Source organism: Hetaerina americana, unplaced genomic scaffold (assembly GCF_022747635.1).
Source record: "Hetaerina americana unplaced genomic scaffold, ioHetAmer1.1.p SCAF_24, whole genome shotgun sequence".
NCBI lineage: Eukaryota > Metazoa > Arthropoda > Insecta > Odonata > Calopterygidae > Hetaerina > Hetaerina americana.
Window position 1 is genome coordinate 7,516,185 of NW_027286808.1, and position 19,671 is coordinate 7,535,855.

Genomic DNA, 19,671 nt, shown 5'->3' on the forward strand with positions numbered 1-19,671 from the left:
TTTTATACTTAATCAGAAAAACAAAGCCAATGGTATTAAGGTTGTGATTAGTGTATATTATGCCTAGCTTCAAAACCAAATCAATCATGGTGCAGTTTGTGGGCACATTCCTGCAGCCCAGAAGAATGCTATCAAGACTCTTTGGCTTAAATAAATATGAGCATTTAAGCCTTCCTTTCAACAAGCTAGAATAATGATGAGTTTATTCTCTCTATGAGTGTTTTTCAAGTAATTTCTTTCATAAATAGAAATTAAACAACCCTGACCATTAGAGCATACTTTCATAATCATGATACTCATAAGAATAAGGATTTGAGGTATAGCAGGATTGAAAAAGTGAAGAACTGCAAAATAATGGGTCTAAAAATGTTAAATACATTATCTAATGAGGCCAGAGTAGCAAATGATTCCAGTTTTTTAACAGGACATCAAAAGGTGACCAAAATACTAACCATTATATAATATAGCTGAATTTTTTAGTTTGGGCTTAATAGGGGTGACGTTTTAATGAATTTTGCTATGTTGTATATATATTACAGTCCACCATTTTGTCTTCCAATTACCAATATTTTATTATGTAAAAGAGCATTATGTATATGATTTTGTACCATTCTCAAAGAGATCCATTTCACAAAATGTTGGCAATTACTGGATATTATTTCATTTAGAATGTGGGACAAAAGATTCATAAAATCTTCATGCAGTTTCTCAAAAAAATATTACCTTAAAATGCATTAATTTTACAGGGCAAAAATCATTTGCCTTGACTGAGACTCATATCCCTTGATTTCCTGCTGATTACGATAACTAATCAGCTACCAAGGCTTTGGAAGATTAACTGGTTTAAGTACTCACGCAGAAATCAAGGGATCCAGGCTTGAGTCTCAGTAAAGGCAATTGGGTTTTACAATATGAATTTCCTACAATTCGATACACGTCAGCAGATGACTATATTAAAATAACTGTTGCAGCATCTCCCACAGTCATCTCCCTTTGAATATTATTACCTTGCTTGCACTAGAAGGAAACGGAGCTCGACAACTGGCACAGTCTTCAAAATCATCTACATGCTGCCACCGAACTTCTTTCTCATTTTCCCGAATGTGTTCCAACTGCATTTGAAGTGACTGGGAGAAATTCACGAAATCTTGTTGCACTTTCAAACTGTTATCTAGTTCTTGTTTTAATCCTGACATGCGACTGCGAAGTTCAGCATTGGAGGCCTCAATTTCTTTCTAAAATGTAATGAGTCTCATTATTTATCACATATAATATCTAGGTAAATACCAATTATCATATGGCAATAAATTTCAGTATTCATAACACCCGGCTAGTGAAAGAGCAGTTCAAAATTACACATTCTACAGATGATAGTATATCATGACAGTAACAATGATGATAATATGCTTGTTAACTTCATTGCCGCAATTAAGAAAGCAGAGATATCAGAGTAGTCTGATAATATTCAAATCCTATTAAAAGTTTAAAATTGATAACATGGAACATGATCAACTATCTTGTTCACAGCACATGAATACTTACACCAACTAGCACAACTAGGACATGAACCTTTTTCAAGGTATTGAAGAGAAGACATTTTAATTAACAAAAGTAACATAACAAAGAGAATATACATTTTGCTTATCACTGATGTTTTGATCATTTTATGGTGAATTAAAATAATCTGTGATAGAATAACATAATGTCTTCAGAGGATTTAAGATGTAAATCCAAGCACAGTAAACAGCAAAATTTTCAAAAGTGTCACTCAGTCATCTCACTTACCATGGGGAAAACTATATTTTAGATACCTGCAGACCTTAATTAAAGAAATTTGGTTCCATTTAGCAAAAGAGTAATCGGTTTCAATGAGCAAAGAGTGAGAAAATATTGGGATGTTAGGAGTTGGGGGACAAGCATTATTTCACTGTAGTTAACCCTCATCATGAATGTGCCGTGAATACTGAAGACTAAGTGAGGTGAAATATAATTTGTACAATAAAGCTAATAAAAATACAACCCACCTGATTTTTTTTTAAGATTTAGTAGAAATTATTCAAACAAATCATGCACTTATTAAAAAAATCAATGGATGGTGTCCAATTGATGCATAATAATCATACACAAGAAACATGACTACAAAAATACGGGGCCTGTTGAAAAAGGAACCAACTTTGAATTTCCCAGCACACAGTAGCGATGCCAGGGTGGTGTCCTAGTAGCAGTGATGAATTTCTGGGGAACCTAAACATAGATATAGCATCTAACTATTTAATGCAACCATTCGATTTTACAATTCAATTATACTTCTTTCTTTTCATGCTGCGAAATGCTCTTACATACTATTTCCTCAACCATCTTTCCTGTTTTATTCTCTTGAATCTGATGTTACACTTCAATAGAAATAAATTATGATCTGAATGCACACCTGCTGCGGAGAAACTGTGAATTAATCACACTGTTCCTAAATTTGTCCCAAACCATAAGTCTTAACTGTCATAATAGTCTCTCTGAATCACCACCAGTGCATACCTATGTATATTGTGGTGTTTAACCCAAGTATTTGTTATGATTAAACCCTTTCTCCCGCAGAACCATATTGTGTTCTCCCACCGGTCATCCCTTGTTCCTAAACCAATGCCTCTGACCTCATTATCATCTCTCCTTTCACATGCTTCCCTCACCAGGCCCCTACCCTTAAACCTATCTGGCATAAGTGACCATACTGAGAGTAATTAATATTTCACCCACCGGCACAGCTCTAGGGACCATCAAAACCAAATTCCAAAATATTGACCTTCAGCAATAATTTGGCAGTGATAAATTCCATTTACTTTGAGATAATATTTTCAAGGATGACAGATACCATTTGATGCATGGCAAATTTCTTTTATAAAAGAGATTTTTTGGTAAAAGTAATTTATATCTTTTTTCACATAAATCATATCATATTCCTTATCAACTACGTAATTTTCAGACAAAATATCAAACCCTAAATTACATTTGGTTTAGAATATTCTGAAAAAGAGAGAGGACAAATAATGAGGAATGATAAACATTATGATAAACCAATTTGTGTCAAAAATAAATCAATACAACAAAAGTTAAGCATTTAATCGGAATATTTTGCATTTTCATTAAATTCCTACTGTTAATCAAGCTCTTCCGCATAATTACTTGGTATTCCATAGGACTCTTGCTCCTGTATTACAATTTGTGAGTTTAACAAATGTCTACTTCACATAACAGCGATTGGGCACTAAACATATGATAACTTATTAGCTCATTTTACAGTTAAGTTGTGTACAATTAAATAAATACTAAAGTATAATAACAGAGATAAGGAAGAACTAAGAAGTAGTAAGAATTGCTGAATTACTCCACTTCTGTGAAATCTTGACCGGTGGCAAGAGAAGAGTTACAATATGCCTCTTTCAGTGCATACCCTGTCCTTCATCTATTATTTCTCATTAATATCACATTACCTTAACATTTAATGACTCGGCCAATTTTTTACTTGTTTCTGCCAGCTGGTGCTGAAGATTGCTTTCTACATTTCGCATATGGGCTAGCTCCTCAGAGATCTTCCTGAAATTGGAAGAATATCACAAATGATGATGAACTGAAGACTATTAAGGATAGTGTACATATCGATAGTCTCTCCAAACACTACTAACATGAGATTGGGGGGGAGGGGGGGGGGGAAGAGAGAGGAATTACATCTTCGGGGTCGGTACAGTTCAGTTTTCAACTAAGGGTCAGCATTAGTTCACTCATCTCCCAAAATTTATTTTCTGTCCACACCATTACTTATTACTATTAGATTACTTACTACTATTAGATATGACTATTAGATTTCTGCCTAAATAGATCACTGAATGTAATACACCCTCTCTGATGGTGTGAGATACCACTAGTAATTGAATGAAAAAGTTAATTACACAAGTTATACATATGGGTTTTAAAAGTGGAAAAGAATACACTTATAATTTAAGGAATATATAAAAACCTACTGAAGCTAAATAAATGTAATATTCTATTTATGCTCAACTTCAAAATCACTCTGCTATTTATCAGGATTTCTAAAAGCTAAATAAATCCTAACATTACACTTTTCCCTGTATCCTTCAAATAAAGATTAAGTTTTTATAAAAAAGATAATATTTACTGGTTTTCGACAGAAATTTTATAGAAATGAGAACTCTTTTTTTCCACTCCTTCAATTTGCTGGTAGAGATTCAGTATTTCCTGCTGCAGAGTCTTTTCGGTCTCTTCTGCAGCTTCTTTGCCAACTTTAGCAGCAATCACTTCTTCTCTGAATTTCAGCAACAGCTCCTGCAAGTCCTAGAGTTAAAATGAAACTGGATAAGTCATATGCACCCCGCCATGCAAATACATATGTAGAAATATAACAGCCATCATTCTAGCCATCCCCAAAGGTTGAATTGAAGAGATTAGAGAAGCTAATATATCCTATTCATACAGTAATGGTTGAAAAAATCAAATAAATTTCAAATTCAACAATTTAAAAAAACATATACCCCAATGTTACAGTCAGTTACAGTTGTAGATATGTTTACAGGGTGATTTTGACTCAATCATCACAAATTCAGGTATCGCATGGGGCAACAAAAGATATTTGATTTTACTGTTGAATCAAGTCAGGGATATGAATTGACAACACAGCAATGCATTAAATTAGAAACTTGATAAAGTATAATTATGAAAACTGATGCAGTAGCCACCTCAGTCAGGCACGGGATGTAAAAGGTAGGGGGTCAGTATATGAAAAAGAAGAATAGAAAAGAAAGAAATAGGGAATAAAATAATGGAGATAGAAATTATGAAAATATGATGAAGATTTAATCATGAATAGCCTTTTTAGATATCTTGAAATCATTTTAGTAAAACCTCCACAGAAAGAATTAAAAACAGGGGATCCAAAATAGCTTCCGCTCATTTGAAGAGATTCACTGTTAGAAGGAAATGTGCTTGTATGTACTCTTGAGTTCCAAAATTTTTTTCCATATCATACATTGGTGTAAATTTGTATAAAATTTTACAAAGACATTAAGAAATAATTTTTACACAACATTCTCACAAGCCTCTCCCATGGACTACAACCTTGACGTGGTGGAAGAGCTTGCATGTTCCGATGACTCCTTGAGCTGTGCTGGCCGGAGCAATGATAATTGCTCCTGGTAGGGTCACCCATTCCAGATATGATGAAGGTTAGGAGCCAGACAAAAGGTAGTCTGCGCAGAATCTGTTCCTGAGTGAGGCGGCTGAGTGACCCCAATGGGGTGGCCATTGAGTGATGGTGTTTTGTTAAAAACGCTATTGAGGAAGGCAATGGGAAACCACCTCAATTATCATTCACAAGAATACAATTATCTCTGTCTGTTTCTTAGATTTAGAAAAGGTGTTTTTTATAGTGGATTGAGAAAAAGTAATAAGTATATTGTAGAAAATGGGAATGGATTGGAGGGACAGGAGGCTAATCCGCAACCTGTACATGTCTCAGATTGCTCAGGTGCAAGTGGGGGATGGTGAGTCCGGATGGGCACTGTTAAGCAGAGGAGTAAGGCAGGGTTGCCAATTATCACCTGCGCTGTCCAACATATATGTGGAGAATATGATTAAAGAGGCATGGGAAGAACTGGAGATAGAAATACAAGTCGGCAGGGAATTCATAAAATCAGCTAAATTTGTTGATGACCAAGCCCTAGTTTGTCAGTCAGCTAATGGGTGACGAGTATTGCTGAGTGGATTGGAAATTCAGGGCAATAGATAGTGGATGAAAATCAACATATATAAAACAAAGGTAATGCGATTTTCCAGAAAGAGAAAGGCCAAGGTTAACATCAAAATATGAGGGCAAAAGCTGGAGCAGGTGGAACAGTTCATGTATCTTGGAAGTGTTTTAGACCAAAATGGTCAAAGTATTAGGGATATATGGAGAAGAATTGCACAAGGCAAGGAGGTTTTCTGAAGGAGAGAATTGATGGTAGGAAATGGATGCTGAGAAAAGGTTCTTTAAAACATTGATATGGAGTGTAGTTTTGTACGGCGTGGAAACATGGCCGTTGAAGCAGGATGAATGGATGCTTTTCAACAGTGGGCGTGGAGAAGGATGGAAAAGGTGAAGTGGACAGAAAGGAAAACAAAAGAGGCAGTGCTAAACATGGTGGGGGAGAAATCATAAGGAGACAGGAAAGATGGATGAAATGCATACTAATCAGAAGTTGGATGTAGAAGACTGAGATAGAGGGGAGACTGTTAGGAAAACAAAGAAGGGGCAGGAATAGGATAGAGATGTTGGACTGATGGAGGAAGCACATGGAGAAGAAGAGGGGCTTGTGGCAGAGTTATAGATTGGGCTGTGTTTTGTCAGGGGAAAGACAAGCTATTTATTTATTTGGAAGTTGTGCCAATCCAAAACCTACCTTAGCTGGTAGATTACCTAAAACAAAAATGATAAATAATTCTCTCAAGCCCCCCTCCTCCAAAACCCTCCTTGAGAGAGGTGGGTGGGAGGAGTTAGTCACTGAAATGGGACATTTGGGAGGAGAAGAGAAGTGTTGATATTCCTAGTTGCACTATTTTGTCATATGGGGAAACTACTTGGAATGTGACCATTCTCCAAGGAAACACCAACTGCCAGCCATATTTGGCCTTATGGCTCTTCCACTTTCAACTTGAATAATCCTGAATGAGATAAAAATTCCATTTTTGCAACAAGCATTGATGTGAGTCCAGCCTTTACCTGTTAGTTTTTAACCAATTACATAATTTATATGGAATTACACAAGGTACTTCAATCCACCAGAGAGCGAAACATGCAAATTTTCAATAGATAATATTTACCAAAAAACATCTTTAACAAATCCATGGACAAGTTGAACTCTCATCACTGAGAGATATCTTTATACATACAATAAACAGTATTAACCAATCAAAAGAGTATTGAGCTTGAGCCAACCTAGAGAATTAAGCTTACACTTAAGTATGTTTATCATTTGCACATGGTAAACATAAATCCACCTTACTCAGTCCCACCCCTGAGAATGGACCATTATTCAATCCATTATCATATCCCTTGCCACACTTTCCCCTACAACAACAATGTAACCAACTACATTTTCTCCCCTCGCATCTGACTTAACACCATCTCCACCTCTGACCCACCTTCTCACCACTCCCAAAAATTGAGTATATATATACATGTAGATAATTTTCTGCAATTCACCTGGAAATGTTGCACAGCAATGAAACCAGGGGTCATGTAATAAAGATTCTTTGCAGAATTATTTTAAATCATTAAGTGTTCCACCAAAGCATAGCTAAAACAATTTCCTATGTAATGTTTACTACTCTACACTTAACACCCCTAGTTTCTGGGAGGAAATATAGATCTTAATTTAACTGTCTTGAAATGCAATTGAAAATTCCAATGGATTAGGAGCAGGAGAGTTGGAAGTAAAATGTTGAAGCTCTATTGAGAATAAAAATGAGAATAGAATTGATAAAAAAGCAAAAAATAAAAATTTAAAAAATCTGAGGATAAAGGGATGGGAACTGTGGACAGAGCTTCAAAATGGGATATAAACAGCAGCAAAGGAATGGTAGACAAAAAGATAGCTAAGAAGCCATGGGTCACAGGAGAGATGATTAGGATGATGAAAGAGAGAAGAACATGGAACCATATTAGCATGGAGGTAGGGAAAAGGAAGAAGAGAACAAAACAATAAAATTTGTTAAAAACCAATTTGGCCAAGGAAATCTGGTGAAAAAGCAGCATCAGGATAAAGATAAATTACAGAGAATGGACGAAGTCATTACAAAATATGAAAGAATTTTCATCATGTTCGAAGAGCAAACTTATACCTTCCATAAGAGATAAAATAGAAAAGTTATTAATGAAGTCAGAAGATGGAAAAGAACGTATAGTAGAGCTGTATAGTAAACAGATTAGACCAGCCTGTTATACACATTTTTTTTTAGTATTTCAATCCTAGGATTAGTTTACTGCAGCACTTATCTTTCTACTGAAATTTGAATGCAAGACAAGGCTGGATATTCTAGGGAGACTAATCTGGTGGTTTCCTATTGCCTTCCACATCGCAGTACTGTGGCCAATACTGTACACATACACACATATATACACATTCAAAGGAAATGCGACGTATATGAGAATGGCTTGGGTCAAGGAATACCATATAATAAGATATAAAGAGCACTATGGGAAACGAAGTTAAGCTAGACATTAGGAACACATTACATCCCTGCAGAATTAATGAGTTTAGGGCAAATGGAAGTAAGAGATTTTTTTAGCTTAAACTTAATACTTATGAAGCAGTTTGACCAGCAGACATCAATTTTGATCCTATCCCAAGAGAGACAGAGAAAAGCAGCAGTAGGTAATTACTATAAGGTGGAGAGTCTAATATCACATGTAGCACAGGTAGTTTTGATAATCTTCAATAGGTTACATAATAATGTAAATAACTAACAAGGCAATGACCAAGTTTGGGGTAAGAAAGGGGAGGGAAACACATGACACCACTGCATTAATGAGAATATCAGTAGAAAGGTACACTATATAATCAGGATTTTTTTACTTGTTTTTTGAGATAGCATTCAAACACATAGAGTAGCCAAAGTTGAGTGAAATATCGCACAATATAGAAGTAGATTTGAAGGAGAGAATACTAATTCAAACCCTGTACATAAACCAAATGGTAAGATAAGGCATAGCAGATGGAAAATTGAGGTGGGCAGTGATGGGCAGGGGAGCTGGACAGGGTTGTATGTATTTGCAAGCACTATTTAACATATGACGTCTGTCCAGAAAGTGTCCAACCATGTAATATTTGGAGAAAAAGAGCCTATTTAGAACAATGAGGCCTTAGTCCCCTTCACACTCCTATCCAAGTGTCTCTTCCACTTTTCAAAACAACTGGCAAAGTGCTTTTCCGGAATGGTCATCAGTTGGCTTGTCACATTCTCCTTTATCTCAACTGACTCTTGGGAAGACTGGGCTTTAGTTTCAGTGTCATAGCCGCAGACCCATGACTCAACTCCAGTTACGACCATTCAGTTCAGTTATTTTTAGAAAACCTGGGTCATCATTTGCAGCTTGGAGCTAGTTCCCTGATACTGCAGCATGAAATTCTTGATGTTGACAAGATAAAGAAGAATGCAACAAGGTAGTTTATGACTATTCCAAAAAAGGACTTCGCCTATTGTTTTGAAAAGTGGAACAGATGCTAGGATAAGTGTGTGAGGCCCCAAGGGAAGAACTTCAAAGGAGACTAAGATCTCATTGTTCTAGGCATGCTATTTTTCTCAAAATATTGCAATGCATGGCTTGATCCTTTCTAGACAGACCACTTATGTGTAGAGGAAATATTGAGGGTGGCACAGGAAGGGCTTGAGCTGAATGAAAGTGAGTAGCAGGATTCTCAATAAGTAGGTTGGCCATTTTAAGCATTAAAGGAGGGAACAAACTAGTGCAGGTGGAATAGCAAAGGTATTCTGGTAGTATATTGGAGGAAAATGGGAGTAGGGATATGAGGAGAAGTCTTCATTGGTGAAAGAAGCATTTGCCAGATGGGACTGGATGACAGGTACACTAAAGAGAGATAAAGATAAGATTAGAAGAGGATTTAATATGGGCCACACACAGTATGGATCTGAAACCTAATTTTTTAAGAAAGAGGAGCAGTGCAAATTAGAAGCTTTTGAGAGAGGGTAGGAAAAAAAACTGAAAAAGTAACACTAGATAGATGGATAGTTGTCCTTATTTTGGGGCGAGATTAAGACTATGGAGTCTCTTCTACCACCTAACCCCAGTTAGACTAACAATGAAATTTTATGCAGGGTAGAAGATGAGAGGACGCTACTAGGGGAAATATAGAGGGCAGACAAGGCAAATAGAGGAAATATGGAGAAGTCGTGGGATGCTAAAGGCCATGATAGCATGAAGAATCTTTGCTGAAATGAATAGAGGAAATTTGAAAAGGTGGTTTTTAGATGGTAAGAAGGCAGGTAGAAGCGCATTGAACTGAAGAAGGAAGTGATGTAGGGCAAACAAAAGGAAGTTCTTGTGACACAAGGTAGTTTACCTTTGACGATGATATGTTTCCTGGCCAATTTTCATATCAAAACAAAAGTAAGTAATTGTAAGTAAAATAATCACATTACTATGGTGAATTAGCTTTAAAATATAAACATTTAAACTTACCTCAACTTTATCAGGCAGATTAATAGTCTCATTCTGCAACTCCCGAGAATGTGCACTGTGTTTGCCCACGAGATTGTCATTTTCATTTTGTAGCCTTAAAGAAATGGAATCTCTAATTAGAGCAAATCTTTTCAATACAAAGGACAAACCAAAGGAAATGCTTGAATTTGCTTTATGAGATTCCACAGCCTCATATAATAAGTGGATTCTATTTAAAGGTATTATTTTACAACAATTTAAGTTTGACAGCCTAAAAGCATCAAATGTATGCATCAACCACTTCAAGACTTTATACATTGTTTTATAGAAAATAGTTCCTGGTGATTCCTGCCAGGTAGACCTCAAAATAGCTGATTACAAGAAGCAAATAGACTATGGACAAAGCCATATACACAAGATATTTATCCTATTCAATGAACTCCCTCACAATACCACATATGTTTATATATTTCAAACAAAGACATTGACTTAATATAGCAAGATTATTCTTTCATGATATGTGGCAAGATCCTTCTGATTTCCTTCTTTTTTATGCTTTCCCTCAATTCAGATAGTTCCAAAAGATATGCAGGAGACAATAACAAAGTGTGGTAAAAGCAATTTTCATCAAACAGTTTTCTTACCTTTTCAGTTCTGCATCAACCTTTTCCCTTTCATTAGCCAATTTTGCCAACTGCTTCTTGACCTCATCACATTTTTTATGGTATTCAGCCCACAAATTCTGGACTGATCCCTCTGACCTCTCAACATGCATTTTTAAGTCTGACACCTAAAAAGGTAAAATATCTATTTTAAATGTATAACACTAACTAGAATTATGGGCAGAACAAAAACACACAATCAATTATTATTAATTTACAATTAACCTGTAATTTCATCTAAGTTTACATAAACTCATTTTACTTGTTACACAACCCAGGATAATGATGTACATCTCTATGGTATACGAGGTCTGTTCAAAAAGTATCGCGACTTTTGTGTTTTTTCAAAAATTATTTATTTATTCATGAATATCTATTTTGTCTCCTTCAAAGTAATCCCAATTAGATATTATACACTTGTACCAACGTTTTCTTGCAATCCTCGAAAAACTTCAAAAAATCATTTTTTGTGATCTTCTTCAACTCCTCCTTCGATACAGCCTTCATCTCGTCAATCGTAGCATAGCATTGTCCTTTCATGGGCCTCTTCAGTTTCAGGAACAAGAAAAAGTCACTGGGGGCCAGATCTAAGGAATACGGTGGCTGCAGCATCATTAGAGTGTTGTTTTTTGGCCAAAAATTTGTGGTAAAGTAATGATGTGTGAGCAGGGGTGGAAAAGCCAATTTTTGTTCTTCCACAAATCAGATTGCTTCACGAAAATTGCACATAACTTGCAGATAATATTCCTTATTTACCATTCTACCCTGTGGCAGAACTCATGATGCACCACGCCCCTGCAATCGAAGAAAACTGTAAGCAAAACTTTCATATTCGAACGAACTCCGCACGCTTTTTTGGGTCTTGGCTCGTGCTGCAGCTTCAATTGGGATGATTGGGAGTTTGGAAGTTTCCACGTCATAACCATTAAACCATGATCTGTCACCAGTTATGACCCTCTCGAGCAAATTTGGGACAACGACTCATTAGCAATGCTAATGCATTGCTGTTTTTGGTCGAAATTGAGCATTTTTGGTACGAATTTCACGGCAACCCTTGTCATACCCATTACTGGTAAAAATCGAATGGCACCAGCCAATCGATATGTTTAGGTCCTTAGCAACTTCTCTAACGGTGATTCGACGATTGGCCAATACTATTTTCTTCACTTCATCATTGTTTTCGTCCGTTGTTGTGCTTGGGTGTCCTGCACACTCTTTGTTGTTCACATCATCTCAGCCCTCTGAGAACATTTTGAACCACTGATAAACGTTGCTTCGGTCCAAGGTAGCTTCTCCATATGCCACAGCCTACATTGGGAATGTATCCCTGCACTTAATTTTGTTATTCACACAAAATTTGATACAGATTCTTTGATCCATTTTTTGCAACAGGCAAAAATCAAAGACAAGCCACAACATATCAAAGCAAAACAGCTGTCAACAATTAACTGAACATTCAAAATGGCCAAAATTTTTGGCATAAGTGAGAGATTTAAGTACCAATATAATGCCACAAAAAAATCAAAAATCAAATACATGTAACCTGTGAAAATTCAAAACTTGCAATACTTTAAACAGACCTCGTTGGCCACGACATAATATATGAAATGGCATCTTATCACAATTTGTTTAATGTGTTGATAAAATTTTCACTTGATAGAGCCATAACCCAGTAAAATCAAATCATAATACATCAAAGATTTTTCATGTTGATAAGTAGCAAAACAATTATCATTATTATCAGGTAGCCTACCATTCAAGGTAATTTTTGGATGGAAACCAACTTTACATAGCTACATTTGTTAGTTTCAATTGGGTAGATTCAGGCACGATGTCATTGAAGACAACCTTGATAGCATAATGAATAATCAAACTATTCCAATGTATGAAAATTTATTATGATTTTGGCAATGGTTTCAATGTTAATTTGTCATCTTCAGGTGAACAATCAACAGAAGCACCACCTTATATGCAGCTGCTTGAGCAGACACTTTCGTCCATTACTCACCTGAGCTTGACAAATCTTCAGCTAAACCATGGCCTTAATATAATTCTTTATGAAAAGTAGGTGTAATTACTTAACACACTATCCTAGCTTCACCTAACAAGACAACCAGATGCCTACACTTCACTGAGGGATGTCAAGCTAGGATTCAATTCCAAGGAGGGTCTTGCTTGTAAAAAATACTTTTAAACAACCAAACCTGGCCATTACCATAGAAACAAACATCTTTTTTATAATTATGATACTTCAATAAGAGGAACATATCTTTGTGCCAAATCACCTTCAAAACCAGTTATATTTACCTTGAATTTGTGGTCGCACAAAGCATTAACAGAATATTTATCAGCTCTCTACAAATAACACATGGGTGTCCATTGCAATTGATGCACAATGCTTGAACATAATATCCAAAACTATGAGTAACTGTACATCCATTACAGTTGATGAGAAGTAGAGGAGCAGCATTTATTTCTCTGAAGCATTTTTCCCCTTTAGAATTTTAAGCCCACACAAGTTAGTACTAAAGAATGTTGCTTGTCAAAGTATGCTTTTTTTTTCAAAATTTCCTCAAACCATAAAAATATACGGTGAAGAGGAATTAATAGGTAGTTTTGTATATATATAAAGCAATAGTATAACCACAGCATTTATTTAATGGATAAGAAAATATACTTGATGAAGAAAAATGTTATAAATATGCAAGACAAGAAACAATGTTTACAGCATTATTTATCTAATGTCAAGTATTTACACCATCATAACCAAGTGAATTATTTAATTGAAGACATAATTGTAATATTTCCATGGGCTGCAGCTCCCAGGTGAGGAATTCTCATCTTCTTCTCTTGATTGAAGGATATTTTGCAGATGAAGTGCATTTAATCTCATAAGTTTTTTTGCTGATTTACAAAGATGTTTGGATATTTTTTTAATTCATCAGCTAATATTCTAGAGTCAATAATTAATTCACCCACAAACTTCAATACTTCAACTTAGTCTCATTTTCTGTTTAATTTGTAGCAACATGGAGAATATGTTAAATAAAAACCGAAGAAAAATAAAAAAGGGTCAGTGCACAGTACCTGATTCTTGAGTTTTTCCTTTTTTTCATTCCATTTTTCTTCCATATCTTTACGAAATTCTGTTTCTTTAACATGCTCTTCTCGGTACCTTTCTGTTGCCTTTTCTGCAATTTTCCTCTTCCTATCCAGCTCAGACACTTCTTCTTGCATCTTCTGTAATTGAGCTTCATAATTGGCACACATATGGCACACAGCAGGAGTAATCAATTGACCCTGAAACACATGAAAATGAAACAGGCATGAGTTCCAACATCCCAAAACATCTGGTTTTTGAAGTTACTCAAGTTCACACATGCTACCTGTACAAAGAAAAGACTGTTATGTAGTGTGAGAAAAATTTTCACATAGTTGAAATCAATACTACCAACATGTGATAATGAAGAGCACATGAAATTTTGTGATATTTTCTGAAGCTGAAGAGATTTTTCTCAGCTGTTTAAATAGTATGGCCTAGTTTTTTTCAAATCCATAATTTCACAATAAAGATGCCCAGAGATTCCAATTCCCAATGGTTCACCTTAAATAATACTCATGTATTCCAACCTTCCCAATATACAGGGTTGCACCCAAAAGTGGTAGGACTGATTTTCTCTGGCGTGAACGGAGCGGTGGAGGGGGGTCTGCCTGGCAGGGTAAGGTGGAGGGGGCTCTTAGCAACAGACTAACACTAACCTCAGTCGCCTGCGGGCTGTCGTTGAGTGAGGACACTGTTTTTAGTGAAGCAAGTTTTTTGTCTGCGTCGAAAAACAAAATGAATCTGAATTTAGAGCAACGCTATTCCGTGAAGTTTTGTGCGAAACTCGGGAATACGGCAACTGAGACCATCAATATGATCAAGCAGGCTTATGGGGACACTGCCTTAAGCCGTTCCACAGTATTTGAGTGGCACAAGTTGTTTAAAGAGGGTAGGGAGCTCGTTGAAGACGACCATCTCTCCGGACGGCCGTCGACGGCAAGAACCGACACGAATGTGGACACAGTGAGGACACTGCTGAACACAGACCGACGCTTTAACAGTGAAGAAATTGCAGACCAGTTCGGTGTGTCTGCATCCAACGTCCAACGCATTATTTCACAGGATTTGGCCATGCGCAAGGTGTGTGCCAAGATGGTCCCGAAAATTCTGCCATGGCGCGCTCGTCGTCAGACAACTACTGGCCAAATACGGCGTTGCCACGTTGCCGCGCCCACCCTATTCTCCCGATCTGGCACCAAAGGACTTCTTCTTCTTACCCCTGATGAAAAGACAGCTCAAGGGATGACGTTTTGACTCGATAAAGGCCGTTTAAGAGGCTTCGACGAGGATCATGAACGGCATCCCCAAAGAAAATTTTCAGCAGGCGTACGGGGAATGGGAGCAACGTTATACTAAGTGTGTAGCAGCTCAAGGAGCATACTTTGAAGATTATTAAGTCGATGAAAGTATATCGTCAATAAAATTCTTGTAAAAAAATCAGTCCTACCACTTTTGGGTGCGACCCTGTATTACTGGGATTAGCAATTGCCTAACTTTACTAAAGAGCTCTCACAGCTGATGTCAACAATCAAAGGATCCTAAAATAAGTTTTTACATCTCTAAATTACAGATACCATATTTCCTGACCAATAAGACAAATAACTTCCTATCTAGTTTATTTTTTCCATACTCATGATTTTCTCTACAGACAGCAGATACTCCTTCCCTGTCGTTTAAGCTTATTTATTTATTTACCAAAGCTCCAAAACCAGCACTATTTTGCCTATACATCAAATTATTGACAATGATAACAATAGACACAATTACAAACCCCCAAGCCCTGGGTGGAGTAAAACTCACCCAGGCAAGAACTTAAGTTAATGCTTCTACATTCCATTTCCTTAGCCATCTTCCCTGTTTTATCTTTTTGAATCAATGCTACACTTCATAATTCCCAAGTTGTGATCCGAGCCCACATCTGCTCCAGAGATACTGGGCAAATAGATCATGCAGTTTTTTAACCTGGGCCTAACAATAATGTATTCTAACTGATACTTTCCTGAGTCCCCCAGCATTTTCCATGCATACCTACACCTTTTGTGGTGTCTAACCAAGTTTCCATTATGATTAACCAATCTCCGGCAGAACTCAATTGCTTTCTCCCCACAGCTATTCCTCATACCTAAACCATAAACCCCCCACGCCAATCCCATTTCTTTCTTCACTTACTGTTGCATTTCAGTCAAATCACAATCAAATTTTCCCAGCAGAAATGCATGCGATTATGTCCTCCAACTGATTGTATATCCTATCGACTTCTTCCTCCTTATGATTGCTTGATGATATGTATACCTGAACAATGGCCAAGTTCGTCGACAATGTTTTGACCTCTACTAGTAATACTCGATCCATTGCTATGTTAACTGTGCTTCTTCCTACCTTTTTATTGGATATTATGGCAACATCTCACTGGCTATCGTCCCCTCTGCTGTACATGACTATAACAATCACTCCAGTAATCCCTAATATCCTTCCATCTCACCTCATATAGACCTAAAATATCTATATTCCCTCTTTCCATCTCTCGCTTTATATTATTTAATTTCCTCTCCTCAACATTTCCCTAACATTCCAAATTCTTATCCTAACTAATCTGGTCTTCTTCTGCATCTTCTGCACTGCTGCTGTTGAAATTACTCTGCAAGGGTATCTTAAGATGACAAACACAAGGACTCATTTTCTCTATACTGTCCATCATTTTATTCTTGTGAATGATAATTGAGGTGGTGTCCCATGGCCTTCCTCAATGGTGTTTTTAATGTGACACCATACTTCAATGGCCGCCCCACTGCGGTCAGATGTCTTGGCACTCAGGAACAGATTCTGCGCTGACTACCTTTTGCCTGGCTCCTAACCGTCAACCTACCTGGAATGGATGACCCTACCAGGTACAATTATCATTGCTCCCGCCAGCACAGCTCTAGAAGTCATCGGAACATGCAATCCCTTCCACCACACCAAGGTTGTAGTCCATGGGAGGGGATCGCTAATATATGTACAACTAAATGATAACAAAACTACTTAGTTAAACCATGGGAACTTTGAAAGCCACATTATGCAACATTACACAAAGGACAATGAACTTCGCCACAAATTTATTGTACACCCTTTTCTTTATTTATCCATACCTTCATGCCAAAGATAGTAAAATTAGAAACTAGAAGAAATGTTTGAAATGGAATGGCATCTAAATGCAAATCATTACTGTATTGATGACATACATTTATAATTAAAAACAGTGTTCAACCCAAATACGGTTTGATAGGCGATGGTAATTTCAGTGAATTCATTAAATACTAAGCTCAACAGTACGTGAAATACACACATCCAGAGAACCAGATCCTTTCTCTGTGCCACCTATGGTTTCCCAGGAAGTTTTAGTTCCCAAAAAATCACGCAGCTTGGGTGAAGCTGAGGGTTTCCAGCATCTAGGAATTGAACCAAGCCCCACTGATGCAATGCTCTACCCCTGGACAACCACAACCTGGTGTTTAATAAAAAATTGGCAATTTTCCACAAAATAAAATTTATGTAAAATTGCCAAATTTCAATTAATTACGATTTTCCACCATTTCACACTTGAAACTTCTCTTTTTGCAACTTGGTACATGTATCATTATCCAGGTATTAATGTTACTAATACTGCTAATTTTAGTAATGCCCCTCATAGTGCCGAAATTAAATAACTGATTCCATTACTTTAATTTCCCTTTGAAGGACAGGCAAATAAAACATATTGAAATAACTGAAGAGTAATTCACCTGTGAACTCAGTTGTTTTTCCTCCATGGGGCATTCATTTGTGCTCTGAAGAGTATTCACCATGGTTTCAGGATGACTAGGGGATTTCTGCAGCTGTTCTGCACCTGTTGTATTAAAATTAAAGTATGTACAAGCATGTTTAAAATAAGGAAGCAACTTCTAACAATTTTATAATGGGAATGATAGCTGAGATGTATTGTCATTGCATGATGATGAATGAGCGCACAAAATAATGAATGAATGAAAGGCTGAACATTGTACCAAGATCATGAAAAAAGTATGGCAATAAAAAATGTTCATTTTCAGAGAAGTACGAGGGTCATCCGGAAAGTAGTACCCGTTCGTGCCGCATGAAGTGCTGACGACGCGAGTAGCCGCTGGACGAGGTCAGATAGCTTCAGTGGCTTGTCTGCCTTCTCTGAGCCAAGTTGCGTGACGCTAGCATTGCCTGTGTTGTTTCTGTGATTGTTTACAATGTTTAAAAAAATTGAGAACGCCGCCAGTTGTGAAGTGAGGGCAGTGATTAAATTCCTCAATGCAAGAAACGTTCGCCCATGTGATATTCATCGCCAATTAAAGGAGGTGTATGGAGACAATGTAATGGATGAGTCGTCTGTTCGGCGGTGGTGTCGCAACTTCAACATGGGGAGGGGGAACACACACGACGATGAGCGTTCGGAGAGACCGTCTGTCATTACAGACCAACTGGTGAGCTCAGTTGACGAATTCGTGAGGAACGATCGGCGCGTCACAATTGATGACATCTGTGAGCATTTTCCCAATGTTTCTCGAACAATTGTTCATGAAATTGTTAAACACCATCTGCATTATGCAAAAATTTGTGCAAGATGGGTCCCTCGCGTATCTCAATGAGCTGGCGGCGAAGGACTATGCAGCAGGAATACAGAAACTTGTCACACGTTATGACAAATGCCTTAATTTGCTTGGAGATTATGTTGAGAAGTAGTTTAAAGTATCCTCTTTCAAATAAAATTTTTTATGTTTGTTAATATTTACTTTTGTCTCTTTATTTCACGAACGGGTACTACTTTCCGGATGACCCTCGTACAAAAAGGAAGTTGTTAAAGTATTCAAAATAAAACCTAGAAAAATGATCATCAGCCTTGCACAAATTTTATGGATCTGTGGTAGGGTACCCACTTTCTGGATTTTGAACTTGTATCTGTCTTCGAACACATTAAAATTTTTCATTCTAATTGTTGTCTTTTTTTTCTACCAAGGATGCCACTTATTCTGATTATAATATTCCCTCATTTATCCAGCTTATCTACACCAAAAATCAGGTATTTTGATACTTTTTCCTTCAAATATGACAAAAGAATCATGCATGCAGAGTATTCAAGTACTACTGCCTTAATGTTCACAGTATTAGGCTTGATGTGGTGGGTATAATTCATAGCAAAGAATTACAAATCTTGCATTTTTCCACTACAAATATTTTTATGATGTGCACTTTGGCTCACAGTCTTTATACATTTCAAAAGTTCTTGAAGGAAGGACTTGAAACTGACGATCACACAGTGTGTTGTAACAATGTTGCAATAAATATTTTATATAGGGGAAATGAGGCATATCATTATAATAATTGACTTATCTACACTTTTCCCATGGTATACTATCTATAATTAAAGCTCACAGGCATAAATAAGAGTGCAATGAATTGGATGAAAGACCTCCTGTTGGAACAGAAACAGGGAAGCTGTCTTTGACAGCAATCGTTCTGATTGCATACAAAAGAACTTTGGTGTACCTCAGGGATGTGTAATTAGGCCCCCGCTTTTCTTGATTTACCAGGATATATCTCGGAAAGAGGATCCATTAACAGCGGCAAAGTATCTCAATAGTATTTTGAAATGGTACACAGTATGGGGATTAGAACTTAATTATAGCAAATATTCA

At 36.8% G+C, this 19,671-nt stretch overlaps 1 protein-coding gene across 3 annotated transcripts in view; it reads right to left on the reverse strand.

Annotated features, from left to right (window-relative positions):
- The window catches only part of LOC139689503 (rab GTPase-binding effector protein 2-like), a 34,190-nt gene that overhangs the window by 4,044 nt on the left and 10,475 nt on the right, over positions 1-19,671 (reverse strand). For all 3 annotated transcript variants that reach the window (XM_071586660.1, XM_071586661.1, XM_071586659.1), the window contains exons 8-14: positions 17,752-17,855; positions 13,975-14,187; positions 10,870-11,015; positions 10,247-10,340; positions 4,169-4,344; positions 3,486-3,588; positions 1,008-1,235 (exon numbers count right to left, since the gene is read on the reverse strand). In XM_071586660.1, coding sequence (XP_071442761.1) covers positions 1,008-1,235; positions 3,486-3,588; positions 4,169-4,344; positions 10,247-10,340; positions 10,870-11,015; positions 13,975-14,187; positions 17,752-17,855 — 1,064 coding nt within the window. The remainder of the gene's footprint in view (positions 1-1,007; positions 1,236-3,485; positions 3,589-4,168; positions 4,345-10,246; positions 10,341-10,869; positions 11,016-13,974; positions 14,188-17,751; positions 17,856-19,671) is intronic.